The sequence below is a fragment of the Myotis nattereri genome (assembly GCF_964212035.1).
Source record: "Myotis nattereri genome assembly, chromosome: 8".
In the NCBI taxonomy this organism is placed as follows: Eukaryota; Metazoa; Chordata; class Mammalia; order Chiroptera; family Vespertilionidae; genus Myotis; species Myotis nattereri.
The window spans coordinates 54,838,196-54,857,939 of record NC_138083.1 but is presented as its reverse complement, the minus strand read 5'-3'; the positions used below and the strand labels follow the sequence as shown (position 1 = coordinate 54,857,939).

The window sequence follows — 19,744 nt, the reverse complement described above, 5'->3', positions numbered from 1 at the left end:
CGGTGTCTGCAGGATCAGGAAGAAGGACAGAACAGAGATGTGGGATCAGAGTCCGAGAAGCTTACAAATTCTTGCTGTTATTTTGCTGAGTAAATACGCCTGATATTACTCATGTGGCAGTATGTCTGTGTGCTTGCATCAAGAGCTTCACACGGCCCATCTCTTCCCCCTCCTTCCCGCTCAGTCATAAATGACTGGAACACACAGGTTTGGGAGGACCTGGTGTGGGGAGCAGGAAGGAAGCCAAGGTTGGATGGGGCAGGAAGAGATGATAGCCATTGTCAGCACACGTGCAGTGAGGAGGATTTCTGCACATGGGAGAAGCCCAAGTGTGCAGAGGGCAGCCAAGTGTGGAATGGGACGAGAGGGGGCACTGGCTTGACAGGGGGTGTTGAACCTGCACATGGGTTAGTAGGGAACCTGCATAGAGAAGAGTCCTGGTAGCTGACCCCCTCTTACCATGTATGTGTACTCATGTGTTGTTAGTGCACACACATGCACATAGCTAGTTCTGTCTCTGGGAGGCCTGGAAGCAGGGTGGAAAGCTTGACTATTAAATACCATTTTCCACAAAAGGAACCAGAGCTCCTGGAAAAAAAGGCTGCTTGTCTGAGGCAGGAAAAGTATAAGGTGAACATGAAACATCTTGTTGAACCAGAAAGCAAGAACGTGCTTCAGGAATGATGGGGGGTGTAATGAAGATCCAGAAGCCAGCTTGAAGAGACTCCCACTAGCCAAATCCGAGACATTTTGACATCAAAATAAATAATGATAATGATGGGTTGTAATTCATTGAATAAGATAGGAATCCACAAGCTTATACTGATAGAAATGAGTTACTTGAAATTTGATGAGGAATAATATTTCCATAGTCTCAAAATACCTCCCTAGAAAGTACTTAATTACAAAGGGAGAAAGAAGAGCTTTTTGGTGGGGAAGCCTGACAGATTGACCACCTTGATGGTGTGGTCAGGGTAATAATGGACATCAGCAGTAATGGGACAAATCAAAATGGTGTGCCATCTGTTCAAGGGTATGAAGAACAGTGTTACTTCTATGATTATTCCTGCCAAAAGGACATTACCCAAAACTTACCATGGGGTATCCTCAGACAAAACCAAATTACAAAATAACTGTAGCCTTCAGAAGTGTCAAGGACATGAAAATAAAGGAAGGCTGAAAAACAGTTACAGATTGAAGGAGATTGAAGACAATTAACTGTGATGAGTGATTCTGAACTGGCCATTTTATTGTAAAGGACATTATCGAGGCAAGGGGCGAAGTGGGAATGAGGTCAGGGATTAGATGGTTGTAACGTATCAATGTTAACTTCTTGACTGGGGGGGATCATCAAAGGAGATATTTAAAATATTTTCATTGATTTGGGAGAAAGAGAGACAGAGAGAAACATCAATTTGTTGTTCCATTTATTTATACATTCATTGGTTGCTTCTTGTACGTGCTCTGACCTAGGATCCAATCTACAACCTTGGCATATTGGGATGACTGTCTAACCAAATGAGCTACCCGGCCAGGGCACAAAATATTATTTAATAGGAAAATCCAGTGCTGGGAGCCAGGATATCTGGATCCTCATGAAGAAAATTTAAAATTTAGGTATAAATGAATATAATGAGGAATTTAGGGTCTACTCTTTTACAACTTCTAAATACACAATACAGTATTATTAACTATAGTCACCTTTAGGGAGCGGCTATAGGGTTAAGCCTCAGACTGACCTGTGGCAGGGCCACAAACAAGTCCCAGCTTGGAGGGCAGAGCCCACCTAGCACAATTAAGCTTGACCTTATAGTCCTCCCTTGTTCCTAGGTAGCTAATGGGCTGTGGGAGGTGCAGCAAGTGATGCCAAAATAAGGCTTGAGTAATGAAATAGATTTGAAACATGCAAGAACATTGTAAACATGTTGACCACTCCCCTTGTTTTGCTTTGTGTGCTCTGACTATAAAATAAAGCTTCGGGCTTACAGGCTGGGTCACTGTGTCCTCATCCAGGCACAAGCGAACCTACCTAGCCCCAACTGCATTCTCTTGTCTGTCTTCTTTAATCCTTCACTGCCCCTCCTCAGGTTCACCCCTGGCCACGCTGGATGCAGTTCAGTCACCATTCTGTACTACAACTTCATGACTTAGTTTACAACTGAAAGTTTGTACCTTTTTAGCCTGTCTCCCATTTCTCCCTCGCTCAACCCCTTTGGCAACCACCAATCTGTTTACTGTATCTTTTGTTGTTTGTTTTCAATTCCACATACAAGTGAGATCATACTGTATCTGTCTTTCTCTGTCTGACTTATTTCACTTATCATAATGCCCTCAAGGTCCATCCATGTCACATTGTGCAAGATTTCATTATTTTGTGGCTGAATAATATCCCATTGTATGTATGTACATCTTTATTCATTTTCCAGTGATAGACACTTAGGTTGTTTCCATATCTTGGCTATTGAAAATAATGCTGCAATGAACATAGGGACACATATAATTTTAAAATTAATGTTTCTTTGTGTGTTTTTTAATCCAGAAGTGAGATGATAATGTGTTATTGCAAATTTTGCAAACCAGAATATATTTAGGAGGATCTGTGTAAGAATTCAGAAAAGCTTTTTCAAAAGGACTTCAAAAGAAGGTTATAGACCTAAGACACATCAATCTCCCACCAAATATGTCTATAATTTGGTAATTTAAAATGACACTACTGTTTGGACCCATTTTCTCATCTGTATAATGAGGATAATACTTGCCTCATGGAGAACATGTGAAGATTAAGTGAAAAAATATGACCCATGACAGCCCTGGCCAGTGTGGCTCCTTTGGTTGGAGCATTCTCCCCTGCACCAAAGGGTCATGAGTTTGATTCCCGGTCAGGGCACATGCCCAGGTTGCGGGTTCAATCCCTGGTCAAACCTGGTCAAGTTGAATCTGGTCAGGAAGTGTACAGGAGGCAACTGATAGATGTTTCTCACATCAACGTCTCTCTCTCTCTCTCTCTCTCTCTCTCTCTCTCTCTCTTATCAATAAAAACATATCCTCGGGTGAGGCTTAAAAAATATGTAAATATATGACCCATGACAGGCACATCGTAAGTATTCCAGGCATCCCACCAGAGCTATAAGTTTATCTGTTTTGTTGTTAACACTGATATTCTCTGTTATTTAGAACACAACTGAAGAACACAAAGAAAATGTTTTTATTCTTTGATATATAAAACCAAGAAAACTTTACCACATAATACAATATTGTTTGCTTTTTAAAGAAAATGGCAGAAGTATAGACCTGGGTAGAAAAATACACGCAAGCAGCTATTCCAAGCAGTTCATAACTCCTAAAATTCTGAATAGCGCACAATCTTTTTTTTTAAAAAAAAAAAAATTTATTCACATTTGCTTAACAACTTAAAACATGGTAAGAAATATAACTTTATTTCTTGGTAACAGACCCAGTTATTCAACAAGATACTCTCGAACCAGCAATAACTTAGTAAAATAACATTTCCTTTGTGGTAGTATGTTAGCATTAGAGTTTTGGTTCTATTATACGTGTCATGGTAGAAAAAAAAATACCTCCGACTGCTGGGGCACCAAACAAGATGCTTGCACAGTTCATTGGAGCCCATAAATTTGGAAGTGTGTACGCTCTCACTAGGACCTCAAAGTGGGGAGTGTCTTTGGTCTTCCCTGTGCCTAGGGGAAAATGGGTAGGAGAGAGACGGGCATTCAAATAAAAATATCAAACATAGGCGCAGGGAACAAGTACTCAATAAAAGCTATTTCTGAACAATAAATACTTTATGCACGAAAGGAAAATAATTTGCTTTTCACTTAACAAGTTCAGGAAAAATGAAAACAGTGAGAGAGTTTTCAGATAGTCTGACATCCATGAAGGAAGGACAGTTCTGCCATTGACCAGCAGTGGGTGCTGGGCCACAGGGGAAGCAGCTGCAATGAAAGGCCACCTAAAAAAATATTTTTACCTGTAGTTATATGAAAGCTTTATTTGGTCAAAGGTTAATCCTCAAAATATCAACTGTAACATTATCTCCTCGATATCGGATTCAAACAGAATATACACTTCATATAAAACTTCATTGGTATAAACATGGAATAAAACATTCGAAATTCCTAAATATGTAAATATTGCTACAAGATCAAAGGGAAGTGGCAACGGATCGAATCTGTGTTAAAAAATCATTACGTTTCATACGAAGATATTTTAAAATGAAGATAACAGACATCGGCCCAAATGTCTGTGAGCTTTCAAAGGCTTGCCTGGAGGTCGGGTAGGGTTGTCCACCATTTCTATGGAAACATTTCAGAAAGTGAAGTCATGGAAAAGACTGGTTTTTTATCTCCAAGTAAATACTGGCTTTTGATCACAAAAGGTATTGCGGAGCAGAGCTGGCTGCTTTCCTGAGGGCAACTGACAGCCCTTGGGGCGTCCCAGGTCAAGGGGCATGACCTCAGTCAGAAGCGCCCCTTTTCCCAGTGAGGTCTGGGGGTGCCGCTCCCATTTGGCTATTTGAAACAGGACTATAACTGACAATTTGAAATTTGTCTTCTACAGTCATACCTATTAGAGATGTGGGTGAGTCTGTTCTTAAGAATCAGTCTTTCCCTTCCTGCCAGGTACCTTCCTCACAGCGTCCAGCCCACCAGAAGGATCCACGCGAAACACAGAAGACGCGGTGCCAACAAGTAGGTGTGTGTGCATCGCTGGAGTTAAAAACATGAACTTGCCCTTTGAAAGGGTAATTTTAAAGCTTCGTTTAAAAAAATAAAGTCTTTTTAAAATTTTAAAAAGGACGTATTTCCTACACTTGGCCAGAAAATAACTTTACAAAGGCCCTGGACCTGCAATGGGCCTGGTGTGTGCGCGCCAAGTGTGCACCTTCTGTTTGTGGAGAGATTTATAAAAAATAGGCAGTATTTTTATTTTCTGTCCATAAATTGAAACATCGAGTAGGGTTGTGGAAGCAAAGGGAGGGATAAATAAAAACACAGAGGAGGGGGTGACATATACAATTATCTTATTTTAAAAACGGGAGGGGACTGGTCCCTGCCGCCAGACTGTGGTCAGGACGCTCGGGCTGGGGCAGGATGCTACAGGGAGATGCCCGGCGCTGCAGGGTGGCCCCGCGCTAAAGGGTGACAGCCGGCCCATGCTCCTCCACGCCGCCAGGGGGCAGCGCCAGGCTGTGGTGGATGTCAGGCGGGAACGAGCTGAGCAGCCTGAGGACGCGGCTGTCGCGCCCAGGGCCGTGCAGTCCGGAGGCTGGGCCCGCACCATTGACCCGGCTGAGGCTGCCGGGAGGGAGCCGCGGCATCGACCGAGGCTCCAGGTCTCCCTCCAGCACCACGTCGGGCTCCTCGTCGCTCTCCATGTCGTCGGCGGGCAGGCTGTGCGGCGCCGGGGCCTGCAGGCTGTGGCGGCTGGCCGTGCTGTCCGAGGAGCGGCCGGAGCTGCCGGAGGCGGCGCGGCTGCCGCGCAGCACGTTGTTCCGCTGGTTGGCCGGCTTGACCGTGACGATGAGGTTGTGGCTGTTGGCGATCATCATGTCCGTGACCTGGTCCAGCGTCTTGCCCGCCACCTCGATGCCATTCACCTCCAGCACCTCGTCGTCCACGGCCAGAAGCCCGGTGCTCTCGGCCAGGCCCCCCGGCACCATGCGCGAGATGAAGATGCCCGGCACCTTCTCCAGCCCCTGCGGCGCCACCCGCACGCTCACGCCGTCGCGGATGTAGAAGCCCAGAGGTTTCTGGCAGCCGTGCCGGTACAGCCTCACGCGCCGGTGCGTCTCGGGCAGGATGTCCACGTCGATGATGGAGGACACGGGGCGGAAGTCGTGCGGGAGCCCGATGTGCAGGTGCGCGCGCCGGCGGGGCCCCTCCTCCCGCAGCGCCAGCGCCTTCTTGCGCCGCGAGAGCGAGCCGGTCGCCAGGCCCTGCTCGGCCTCCTCTGGAAGAGAAGATGAGAGTCAGGACCGAGGACGCCGGTGACACAGCGCCACAAAACAACGCAGCCACCTGGAGCCCGGCCTGCATGGGTGCATCTCGGCTCCTCCTGCTGCTCACCTTTCAGCCGCTTCTCACACTCCCCACGGGACCCCGGGGACATCGGAAGAGTGGGCACCACTAACCCCAGCCCCCCAAGTCTCACACACACACACACACACACACACACACACACACACACACACACACACACTTCGGAGCTGAACTGTCAGTTCCTTCTGTCACACGTCCCTGTTCTGGAAAGTATCAGATAGCCTCGGGGATGATGTGCACACAGCCATCCTCGCAGCAGCGGGGCTGGCCCAACATATTCACTAGGCAAATGTTTGAGGCCAGGTTCAAGTGCAGCCACGTCCCTCCAATTGACTTTCTACAAATCTCACAACGGCCCCACGGCAACCAATGAGACGGTGGAAAGATTACGAGGTACTAACAAGACACTGCGATAAAGAGAATTAACAATAGACGGAAGGGTTAGGAGTGCCTGTCGGGATTCTGGGAAGATGGTGGAGAGGAAGTACCAGGAATTTCTCTCCCCAGCAGGACAACTGCAGGGGCAGCATCTGTCTGATGTCACCACTTGGGAACTCTGGAGTCTCTATCGAAGGTCTGCAATTTCAAGAAGACGAGCTGGACAGTGATAATGGTCCATTTGGGTAAATTCCATTGACTAGCACAGTGAGGCTGCCCATCCTCCGCCCCAACTCCCTGGCAGGCAGCTGTGCACGTGGTTTCTTACACAGCAGCTCGTACAGACGGTGGAAGCCAATGTGGTCAAAAAGACTCTGTCTTCCAAATACTGGGAGTCGGTGCTGAGAGCTGATTGCTGCTTCCGGCTAAAGAGATGCAGACAAAGAGGTGGGTAGCCATTGTCGTTGCCCCTCCTCCTCGGTATGAAGCCCCTCCCCGGCTCAAGTGGCTTCTGTGAGATTTAAAGGGAGAATGCCGGGAGCCAGACATTAAAGTCTAGGACATTTAAAAACAACTGGCACCTTGGCCTGGTGGCTCAGTTGGTTGGGGTGTTGTCCAGAGAACCAAAAGGTTGCGGATCCAATTCCTGGTTAAGGCACATACCCAGGTTGCCCATTCGAACCCTGATGGGGGTGAATATGGGAGGCAGCCAATCTCTCTCGTTCCTGAGTTTCCTCTCTCTCTAAAATCGATGGAAACATATCTTCAGGTGGGGATTTTTTTTAAAAAAAATCACAAAAACAACTGCACATAGAGGAAAATTACAAAGTGGCAACACATCCCCAGAAAAGACCCGAGGAAACATCTCAGGCTCATCCGAGGCACAGAGAGAGCCTATAAAAAAAATAAAAAATAAATAAAAAGACTAAACCAGCAAACCCTGGGGAAGGGGGAGAATCTGATTTCCAGAGTTAAGTTATTAGATCCAAATGTCCAGTGTTCAAGAAAAAAACCCACAAGATATTAAAAGCAACAGGAGAGTATGTTCCATTAAAAAAAAAAACACAAGCCAGGCAAGACCAGAAAGCAAGGTGTAAACAAAATGGAAATATCACTAAATGATAGAAAACCTAAGAGGAAACCAAATAGAAATTCTGGAGCTGAAAGGTATATATAACTGAAGTACAAAATTCACTAGGGGAATTCAAAGTCAGCTTTGAATAAGTAAAAGAAGAAATCAATGAGCTTAAGATAGGACAATATAAATTATTATTGCTGAGAAACTAAAAGAAAAAAATTAGAGAAAAGTGAATGTATGGTGCCTGTAAACAATAATAAAAATGGATCCCTTTAAAATGGAGCCGGAGCTGCCCTCCCAAAGGAACTGCCTTGCATATCTTATGCCTCAAATCTTTGGATATTAAAGCAGGGGAAAATAACTTTGGACTGGGCCGAAGCAATTTTGAGTCCCCCATTGTTTGCAAAAATAATAAGAAAACAGTTATTATGACTACTAGATTGATGGCTACTATACTGAAAATTGAAAGCATTATTTAGAATTGGCGTCACTATGTTATGTTATCTGCATCTATAGAAATGCCTTCCTTCTATGGATATAATTGTTCCTCTTCCCTTTCTCATAAATACTCATTGCCTTTGTCTCCTAACCAGAACACTATTTGGGCTTCTACCTGAATCAGTGCTTCCTGAATAGCTATTCTTACTGCTCTCAAATAAACATGCGTTTGCTTCTCATTTTGAAAGGTCTTTTTTTTTTTTAGGCTAACAAAACCAACATGTGCATCATGGGAGTTCCAGAAGAAGAGAAAGGGATGGAGAGAGAATATTTGAAGAGATAATGCCTGAAACTCTCAAATTTGATGAAATGCATGAATATAAACATCCAAGAAGCTCAATGAACTCTATGTAAGATGAAGTCAAGGAGACCCAAACTGAGATACATTACAATCAAAATTTCAAAAGACAAAGAGAAATCTTAAAAGCAAGAGAGAAGAGAGTCATCACATACAAGGGAGCATCAGTAAGATTATCTGCAGATTTCTTAGCAGAAAATTTGGAGAACAGAAGGCGGTGGGCTGATATAGTCAAAGTGCTAAAAGAAAAAGAACTGTTTCCCTAGCCAATTTGGCTCAGTGAGTAGAGCATCAGTCTGCAGACTGAAGGGTCCCAGGTTCAATTCCAACTAAGGGCATATGCCTGGGTTGCAGACTCAATCCCCAGTGTGGGGGGTGCAGGAGGAAACCAATCAATGATTCTCTTTCATCATTGATGTTTCTATCTCTCCCTCCCTCTCCCTTCCTCTCTGAAATCAATAAAAATATATTTTTTTAAAAGAATCCTTTAAAAAAAAAAAAGAAAGAAAGAAAAAGAAGTGTCAACCAAGAATCTTACATCCAGCAAAACTGTGAGAAATCCAAATATTACCAGATAAAAGCTGAGGAGTTTCTGAGCACTAGATCTATCCTGCAAGAAATGCTCAAGGGTGCCCTAGCCAGGGTGGCTCAGTTGATTGGACATTGTCCTGTGCACCTGCGGTTTGCCAGTTCGGTTGTGGTCAGGATACATGTCCAGATTGCAGGCTTGACCCCAGTAGAGGGTATGCAGGAGGCAGCAGATCAATGTTATGCTCTCACTTCGATGTTTCTCTCTCTAAAAATCAATTGAAACGACATAAAAAAGTCTTAGACATAGAAGCATCAGACCGTCAAACTTCAGAGGGAAGGCAGGAGGGTGGTGGGGGTCAGAGATCAACCAAAGGACTTGTATGCATGCATATAAGCATAACCAATGGACACAGACAGTAGTGGGATGAGGGCCTGTGCTGGGGGGGTGGGAGCGGGCTGGAAGAGGTCAATGGGGGAAAAGGAGACATATGTAATACTTTTAACAATAAGGAATTTAAATTAAAAACATAAACATCTTTTTAAAAAATGCTCAAGAGAGTTCTGTAGGTCAAATGAAAGAACAACTTGAAGATAGCAACTTGAAGCTGACTGGGGAAATAAAGATCTCAATAACAGTAAATACGTGTGCAGTTATAAAAGCTAGTATTATATTATTGTAACAATGGTTTAAAATGCACTTTTTGTTTTTCCATGATTTAAGAGACAAATATATTTAAAGGAAAAAATTATTTGTCTAAAAAGTAGTATTACTGTTACTTTGGTTTGAAATTTCAAATCCTATTTTCTACATTACTTAAAAGACTAAAGTATTTACAGGAATTATTAATTTACTAGACCCCCAGTGCACGAATTCGTGCACAGGTGGGGTCCCTTGGGGTTGGCCTGCGCGCATCAGGCCGAAACCCGCAGTCCAATGCTGCCTGCTGCTCCTGCCTGCTGCTCCCACTCATCCCGGTCTTGCTGCGCCCAGTCAGTCCAGATCAGGAGAGGCTCATGCGCCACAGCAGTGCTCTATAGCCATGAGTCCTACATCTGGCGCCTGTCCTGAGGGGGGAGGGCGGGAAGCGATCGGCCCATGGGTGGGCGGTGGGACACCCTTGCCGGTCTGGATCCATCCCGCTGATGTTTGCACCGGTTGTCGGGAGCCACCTGGCAGCCACTTTTATATCGTTTCTTCCTCGCAGAGCATCTAGGGAGGGGAAGTGGTCACAGTGCCCGAGGCCGACTTACAAGAGGCTGGAGGTTGCTGTCGGGATCATGCCAGTGGCGCAGGTCCATCGGTGCCTGGCCATTCTCTAGAGATTGGACCTGCAGGACTACTGAGGGAGTAAGTGGCTGCCGCTGGGCTGGTGGGCTGCCAAGACTGGTAGGTCAGCTAAGCGGTGCTCCTGCTGTGGGAATGCACTGACCACTAGGGGGCAGCTCCTGCGTTGAGCATCTGCCCCTGGTGGTCAGTGTGTGGCATAGCGACCAGTGTCAACTGGCTGACTGGTCGACCGGTCATTTGGTCGCTTAGGCTTTTATATATATAGATAGGAGTCAATAGAACAAGAAGATATAGCAATTATAAACATTTATACATCTACTGACAGCAAAAACTGAGAAAACTTAAAGAAGTGAGTTCTATAATAGTAGTTGGACTTCAATACACTACCCACAAAAATGACCAGAGAGAAGATAAGTAAGGAAATAGAAAACTTAACACAATAACCCACTATATCTAATGGACTTATACAGAACACTCCACCCAACAACAACAGCTCCAACCACTGAGCACACCATCCAGGGCCAAATTGATTACTTAGATGAAATGGACAAATTCCTAGAAACTCAAAACCTACAAAGTCTAAATCATGAAGAAAGTTTAAAAAGCTGAATAGACCTATAGTCAAGGAGATGAATAAGTAATCGAAAATCTCCCCAAAAAGAAGAGCCATGGACCTGGTGGTTTCACTGGTGAATTCTGTCAAACATTTAAAGAACAAATACCAATCCTTCTCAAACTTCCCTCAAAATCAAAGAGGAAGGAACACTTCCCAAATTATTCGATGAGGCCAGCACTGCCCTGATCCCAAAGACACTAAAGGAAAAAAAGCTACACACCAATATTCCTTATAAGCATTGATGTAAAAATATTCAACAAAATACTAGAAAACAAAACATTCAACAGCGATTAAAATAATTCTATACCAAGACCAAATGAGATTTTTTTTCCCCTGGGATGCAAGGTTTAACGTAGGGGGAAAAAATCAATACAATAAGACACATCAACAAAATGAAGGGGCGGGGGGGGGGGGCAGGGTGGACATGGTCATCTCAATTGATGCAGAAAAAACACCTGACAAAATCCACATGCTTTCATTATAAAAACTCTCAACAAACTAGGAACAGAAGGAAACTCCTTAACATAGTAAAAGTGATGTCTGAAAAACCCAGAGCAAACATCAGATCCAAGGTGAACGACTGAAAACGTTTCCTCTAAGATCAGGAATAAGACTCGGATGTCCACGTTCACCACTTCTGTTCAACACAGTACTGGAAGTTCTAGTCAGAGCAGTTAGACAAGAAAAAGAAATAAAAGGCCTAACAACTGGGGGGAAAGAAGTAAAATTATCTCTATTTTCAGATATGATCCTACACACAGAAAAGCCTAAGGACACCACAAAAAGTTGTGAGATCTAATAAATGAACTTGGCAAAGTAACAGGATACAAAGTCAGTGCACAAAAAGCAGCTGCATTGCTATTCACAAGCAAGGAATGATTTGAAAAGGAAATGAGCTGTCAGGCAGGTGGCACTGGGAAACACTGAGGTAAACATTTTCTCATGTGAGACAAACAGCATGTTTGGTTTATGTCTGTTTTCTTTTTTTTATACTATGCCTCTTTTTTTTCTTTTGACGTGGGAAAAGTATAAGAAAAGTCCTGGGAGCAGATGGAGGTGGTTTATGGGGGCAGGAGATGAGGGCTGTGCACAGACAAGAGGAGGAGCCATCCCCAAAGGTGTGCCCACTCCCACACGCGCATGTCGTGTTTGGCGTGGATGGTCCTGTGGAACTTCTGCTGCATCCAAGAGCCTCCCCTGTTTGGGGTGGGAGCCGTCTCCATTGCTTTGCTAATGAAAAACCTGACAAGAGTGCTGTGTCTTCTCCAGATCTGAGGCTAGAAACAGACCCCCAGGCAACTGGGCTTTGCACTTCACCGAGCAGGCTCACCACCTGAGAGTTCTTCTGGGGATTGCAGGACTTGGTCACAGCTCAGGAAAGGACTTCAAAGACAAAGTAACTTCCACATGCAGAGCAGGAATTCAGGCAGCTTGGAGCGGAGGCCTCGACAGCCCTCATGCAGGCACAAGCTGAATGCCAGGACACCTGGGCGTGACGAGGACCCAGTCCTGGGAGCCAGAATCCTATGCCAGCCTTCAGCAGATTGATCAATGAATTAATTACAGCATCAACCAAATTATTATCTCCTTTTAGTCCTCACCCAAGGATAGCTTGTTATTGATTTCAGAGATAGAGGAAGGGAGAGGAAGAAAGAGAACATTGATGTATGAGAGAAACATCAACCGGTTGCCTTCCAACCAGGGATTGGGTATGTGCCCTGATTGGGAATCAAATCTTCGACCTTCTGGTGTATGGGACGATGCTCCAACCAACTGAACCACACTGGCCAGAGCAAATTATCATCATTTTTTTATTCCATGTTGACATAGCAAGGTCCAGAAGGACTTCTGAAATAAAGTGATTTTTTTAAAAAAATTATATGAACATATTCTGCTCTGCTCCACAGACATGCCCCCAACATGTGGATCTATCGGGCCCCTTCCATACATTCACTACCCGTATGGCTGTATGTGGTTTTGTTCCTTGGCTTCCAATGCTGACGACTGACCAGTGTGTGTTCCTGGCCAGCCTGCAGCCTCTGTACTCAGCACATGCTCTTACTGGCATCAGGCCCTGTGACTTTAGCAACACAGGGATGAGTTAGAGAAAGTCCGTCTTGAAGAAACCATGAAGCTACTGGGAGGGAGAGAGGGAAGAAGGGAGGGAAGAAGGGAGGGAGGGAGGGAGGGAGAGGGAGGGAGGGAGGGAGGGAGGGAGGGGGGGAGAGAGAGAGAGAGAGAGAGGCGCAAGCATAATTTTAAATGAAACTGGAGAACGCTGTAAGAAGAGTATGTTCTGGACTTGACGGGAACAGTGAGGGTGGAGCATCCTGCCTTAGGTCTGCGGGAACTCGCCTCCCACCAGCTACAAGGCAGAGTAACAGGAGAGACAAAGTCAGACCCACACAAACATTAATTAAAGGAAAGCATGAGATGCTCCACTGACGTCAGATAAAGTAGACTTCAGGCAAAGGCGCCGAGGGGAACAGGGATAGGAAGGGACACATCCTAACCCACCACATTATGGGAACTATGTGCAAGTTCTGGGAAGCAAAACTAACAAACTGAAAAGACAAGCAAAATCTTGGAAGAGCTGAAAGAAACAGACCCCCAGTTACCGTTGGAGACACCAACCCTCCTCTCAACAGTTCATACAACAAGTCTGCCGAGAATTAGCAATACACTCAATAGGACGGCTGACCAACAGAACCCAGCAGACACAACGGAACAGCCAACAACAGTGGACTCCCATTCAAGTGCCCGTGGAACGTAGCCAAGATAGACCAGATCCTGGGCCATGCAAAGCTCAACAAATCCTTAAAAACTGCAATCACACTGCGTGTGCTCTCTGAGAGTATGCTTGTGAATCATGACTCAAACTAGAAATCAATACCAGAGACCACAGGAAAATCTCCAAACACTCAGGAAATAACACACTTGTAAATAATGTATGGGTCCAAGAGGAAGGTTCCAAGGAAGAAACCACACTGACCTGGGTGAACACAAAACACGGCTGAGGGAGCCACGCTGACCAGCGCAGGGGGTAGGGGGGTGGGGTGGGGGTGGGGGGGTGGGGTGCAGCACCAAATGCATCAGAGAGGAAAAGCCAAGTCAGTAATCTAGGCCCCAACCTCAGAAACCTAGAAAAAGAGCAACATAAGCCCAAGCGAGACAAAGGAAGAAAATTGTAAGGATAAACAGTGACTCAATAAAACTACAAACAGAAAAAGAACAGAGAAAATCAACGAAGCTAACAACTGGGTCTTTCTGCTGCAGTGGGAGAGGCCAAAGCTGTGGTCCTGGCCGGGTCCCGTCTCTGCTGCCCCCGTACCCAGCTCTACCAGGGCCTGTCCTCCATCTGCCTCACACACTATGACACCAAGTCAAAACACCGGTCTTTTTCCTGGAATCCAGAACCTTCAAATGTAAGGGAATTCCCTCCATAACATGTTCTCTTCTTGTCTAAAAGGTGAGAGCTTATAACTTTCATTTCGGTTTCTGTGGGGTCCACATTGCTCTTCCCTACTGTCCTGTCTGAATGTCGTGTCCAGAGCAGAGCTCACCATCGGTCCTGGGCCTCCCCGGGCCCTCGGAGAGGATGGCGTGTAGGGGAGCCTTCTGATAACAACATATAAACCCAGCCAGCCTCACATTGCAATGCATGTTTGTTGTAAATGGTGTTGAATTGCTAACCTCGGAAGTTGCCAGAAAGTCATTTATCATTTCCATTGATTTCCTGAGTGACAAACCTACCACTTTGTCCCCATCTGGGCCTGTAAACAAAGGCTGTGGCTCTTGGTTTGTGTTTTTCCTTCTGGAAGGAAGGCAGGGACACCCACAGTGCTACCTGACACACAGCCTGGCTCCCCGAGGCCAGGGGCCGGGTCGGCGAAGGCCTCGTGCACCACACCCACGACTGTGTTCCTGCTCCCTGTCCATTCCCAAGCGAAGCCAGCGAGGGTCTGTCAACGGGAGTCCCGGCCCACATCCCGGGAAACCCCAACGAGGCAGCACAGTCTGGGGGTGTCAGCTGCTGAACGCAGTGGCCTCCCCTCCTGCAGGACACCAAGACTCCTCATCCTGGTGGAAAGCTCTGGAATTAGATTCTGAGAAGGGCGGAAAGCTGGTAAGAAGGCCAGGAGCCGTGTCGGCGGCGGGTGAATGATCCGTGTCCTTAGGGCCTACAGCCTGGCTGGCGCTCTCGGTCTAGGATGGCAAAGTAGGTCAGGGAAATGAGAGAGTCTCCCATGCCCTTACTTTCTAGCAATTCACAAACAGAAATACAGCAATTTCTCCTATTTGCCTAATTATAAGTCAGCCAGTAACCATAGTCGAAACCAGCCCTTACTTTTAAATGCTACACTACATTTTTGTCGTTCAAATCACTGTTAATTCCATCTAGCAACTATATCTGCATGGCAGTGTCCGAGTTCCTTAATCACCCTGACTTTCTGTACACAGTTTTGATTTTGACACTTTTCTTTGAACCACATATTATTATTATAGACTCATTTCTCAACATTAAGACTGTTCATCTGTTTTTTAAAAAAATCTTTATTGTTGAAAGTTTTACATATGCCCCTTTCCCACCCCCCCACTGACCCCTAACCTGCACCCTCCCCCGCCCCAGCCTTTCAGCACACTATTGTTGGTGCCCACGGGTTATGCATGTTAATCTGTTTTAACTAATAAAATATTCTACCTGTACCAAGTAAATGTTTGAAACTGAATGTTGGTATTCGTTATCAGACTAAGTGCACATACATATGTTCACATACCTCCCCGTCCATTAGAATCTAAGGACATCAACAACTTTATTGGAAGCAACTAATTTCAACCTCTGCGTCAGGGTGTGACCCCAGAACCACCCTTCCCACATAAGAAAACAAGAAACTGCTCTGTCCAGCTTATTTGAAAACAAAACAATATTTTCAATTTTCCACTAAATGTTCTCAGCGGATTATCAGACAAGTGGGGGAGACACTTGTGGATTCCAGCCTGTTCTCACAGCTACAGGCACTTGAGGTTTATAAAGTGTTTCTAGCTTCTCTGGGGGTCAACGCAACGCGAGCCCAGCAGACCAGGCACACGGGCGCTGGGGCTAAAAGCCCAGGTCCGAGGTGGCCACAGCCGTGTGTGCGGCAGGGGTGAGGGCTTTGTTCCTGCAGCATGTCACTCACCCTTGTCCACCCCTGCGGTGTGGAGGTTGGAGGACGAGAGGAGATGGGGCTGGGGCTCAGTTCCTCGTCCACACCTTGTGCCTCCCTTCTTTAGGGTCCCCACAACTGCAACCACCGGAAGACCCCACACACTGGGGCCCCTAACGTTTGACCTTTGTCACACATGCTAAAATGATGATTCCTGCGTGTCCAGAGACCCTGATTCATTTAACCAAGCCTCCAAGGGAGTTGAAGCAAATGGAAAGCTGACCCAAAGTGTCGCTGCACTGGGCGTTTGTTATGTTTCAGTAAAGGACCCTGGTCGGTCATAACAGAGAAAAGACAACTACAACTGGGGCCCCTCATCTGCTGCGAAACACGTGTCCTCCAGGCTGGTCTGGGATGCTCAGCAGGAGGGGACCCAGGACAAGTGTGCTCAGGGCACTTTTGAGGGTCCTGCTTTGTAAATGGACTGATGCCTCTCGCTGACCCTGTAACTGAGTGAGGCGGGCTGACCTGCAGAACCAGGGGACACCTCTACCACCTCCAAGTTTTCTTAATTGAGGTAGTAACATTGGTTAATAACATTTTATAAGTTGGAAAACAGTTGATTAAACGAAAAAGTGGTCCTGGCCAGTATGCTCCGTGGTTAGAGCGCTGGCCTTCACACCAAAGGGTCTTGGGTTAGATTCCCAGTCAAGGGCAAAGACCTGGGTTGCAGGTTCGATCGGGCCTTGGGTCGGGACACGTGCGGGAGGCAACCAATCGATGTGTCCCTCTCACATCAATATCTGTCTCTGTCTCTTTCCCTGTCTCTCCCCCTCCTCCCTCCTTTCCACTCTCTGAAAAGCAATGGGAAGAAATATCACTGGGTGAGGATTAACAAAAACAGATAAATAAGCTGAAAGGTGAACCGGTCTAGGCGTCTGTCGGAGTAGGTGGCTCAGAGGTGGTGACGTGCAGACGGCCTGGTGAGGAGGAGGGACAGTGACTGTGAGCCCAGCTGTTCTCGCCATCCTGACAGGTGGGGTCGGCCCCAGTGAAGGGGTGAAGGTGCACAGCGCCCTCCTGGCCTGCCCAGGGCGGAAGGTGCCGGGAAGGAAGCGGCCGGGCACCTGGGCTGCAGCACCTCAGAGCTGCACACACAGCCCGCCCGCCGCTGTTTACACAGGAGCATGTGCACTTTATTAGTCAAAAATTCCCAACTGTCCTAAAAACACAATTTCTCCTACAGAATGTCCCTTTCCTAAGATTCCAACATGGGTTCCTAAAATAGCTTTCTACAAGAGTAAACATCGTCACAGCTCTTCTATCAAGCAATCTGTTACATCTTGTATTTTCCACAAAGTAAACAATTAGGACAGGTACTTATTGTTTAGGCAAATGTCCACCCACCCTCTCTCCATCCTGTTTCCCATGTCCACTCCAATTAAATGATATTTTCTTCTCTACTTCTATTTCCGACATCAGCAGGAGGAGAAACAGAAGCCAGCCAGTGTAGGAGCGTGGTTGCCACAGGTCCGAGTCCTCACTCAGGCTCCCATGACACCAGGGAGCTCCTCTGTAAGAAAGTGCTTCCTGCCCAGCTGGAGTGGCTCAGGGGTTGAGCATGACCTATGAACCAGGAGGCCACCGTTCGATTCCCAGTCAGGGCACATGCCCGGGTTGCGGGCTCGACCCCCAGTGGCATGCAGGAGGCAGCCAATCAATTATCTCTCATCATTGATATTTCCATCTGTCTCTCCCTCTCCCTTCCTCTCAGAAATCTATCTATCTATCTATCTATCTATCTATCTATCTATCTATATTTAAGTGCTTCTTAGAATCATCTTCAGTTTGAAGACCTATAATGTCACAGTGTCATAGGACCAACCAACCAGCAACCTGATGGAGGCAGACTCTCCCTCTCACTGTGGGAGCTTCGTCCAGGGACCAACTCCTAAAAGACACACCCAGCAAGCAAGTCCAGCATTCGAGGGTAGGAAGCCCACGCATCACCACGGAACCACGTGGAGCCTGGTGGGCTGAGGACGAGGCACGCCTGCTAACCCAGCTTTCCTGTCAATGCTGCAGGTTAGGAACATATGTTCAGAAGACATTCTGCTCTGAGATACTTTTATAGACTCACAGGACCCCAATAGATGGATCTGCCTGAATTTATTTAACCTCACTCTTGCAGCTGCACTCTTGCTTCAATTTCACTTTTAATCTTACAAAGAGCAGTGAGGGCGTGCGCGGCTGTGACCAGCTCTGACTGTGGAATTGCCGGGTCAGCCGATGAGCGTATCACGGGGACTCTCGGTGTCACATAAAATGACCGCAGCCATGCCTGTATGCCTCACACAACCAGGCATCACAGTGACAACATGAAAACAAACACGAGAAAGCGCCATCCACAGAGCTGAAACGTGCAATTACAGGCGTGGTCGTGTGCGCACAGCAACTGTCAGACCGCAAAGAAACAGCTTGGCGCAGATATTCAGCAGAAATGACACTGAGAGTCAGGCTTCGTGCAGAAGGACATCAAACGGCAGGCACTGCACCCTGCAGGGTATCTGGGTGCGCAGGGCGGGGCGCAGGTGCTCCACCCACGCACTTGATTCTCGGAGCAGAGACCGAGGTGCAGGTCAGAGAACCCATCAGTCGGAGGGTGGCTGCGGGAGGAGCGGCTTCACAGGCACCCGCTCCACCTGACAGGCTGGCTCTGCCCTGGTCCACACCCGTCCTTTCCTCCCAGGAGCCACTAGCTGACTTCACAGCATCATGAAGAGAAGAGCTTCCTGATCAGCCAAACTTGGCAGCAGGGTCACAAGATGAGCAGCCAGGAGCCCATCCCACCTGGTCACCTGGGAGAATCATCAGGGCTAGTGAGCAAGTAAATGGCTGCTGGCTTCAAAGCAAGAGAATTCTAGAAATAAAGAGGTGGTGGAGGCGGGAGGGCTGTTTGTCACCACCTGCGATGCACGCAGCACGGGGGGCCTGAGTGCTCCCACAAGAGACTGGAATCAGCCTTCAGCACGGCCGCTGCGAATGCCGGCTCCAGTCTGAGCTTGTCCAGGGCAGGCAAACCACACAGCTCCCCTTCCCACACCTGAGCGAACACGCAGATGCACGCAAACCTTCTGGAAGGACTGCTCCACTGGATCAAAGCAAGTCAGAACAAGACTTCACTCTCCCTGACTCCAGAAACGTCAGCACTATCAAAGTCTGCCACATGGGTCGAAAAACAAAAGGTGCGACATTTGACAAAGGAATCCAAGACTCCCAGCAGTTTTCTCTCCCTGCAAACTTACTTGGTCTTGAAGCCTGAAGCTGCCTCCTTACTCTACAGGCCCCTCCCGCCCTCAGCCGCGCAGTGCTTGGGCACTGTTCCTTGAGGATGTAGGTGTGAGATCAGGATGGCGCTCCGAGGAGGCCGGCTGGTCAGGTTCTCCGGTCTTGCACGAGCACAGTCCCTCAGGTGTGCTGCCCTGATGTCTGCTTGGGACGTCTCACTCTGCACACAGGCCCGTCCATCACAGAAAGTGGCTAATGGGTTCCAGGTGTCTGTCCTGCACTGTGGTTGCTTTTATCAGTGCTGGTTCAAGATTCAAAGAAAGTCTAATGAACATTTCTAGGAAATGACTCAAACTGAATGCAGATACGATGCAGGGCTGCAAGTCCATTGGGACCTCTAGTAGCAACAGCTCCAATGACAAAGGAAACTTCTGAGCTGAAAACTGCAAGGTTGGGCAGATCACCCACCATGTTAATCTGTCCCTTCCTGCTTTGAGGGCAGCTGCTCCATCCTGAGCCCCCTACAGCCCTCCCCCTGGAGCCCCCTGACTCAGGCCACTCCC

General features: G+C 47.1%; 1 protein-coding gene across 1 annotated transcript in view; it reads right to left on the bottom strand.

Moving 5' to 3' along the window:
* Positions 1–3,183: 3,183 nt before the first annotated feature.
* The window catches only part of PARD6G (par-6 family cell polarity regulator gamma), a 65,336-nt gene continuing 48,775 nt past the window's right edge, over positions 3,184–19,744 (bottom strand). Inside the window, exon 3 of the mRNA XM_081097463.1 lies at positions 3,184–5,970. Coding sequence (XP_080953589.1) covers positions 5,153–5,970 — 818 coding nt within the window. The 3' untranslated portion in view covers positions 3,184–5,152. The remainder of the gene's footprint in view (positions 5,971–19,744) is intronic.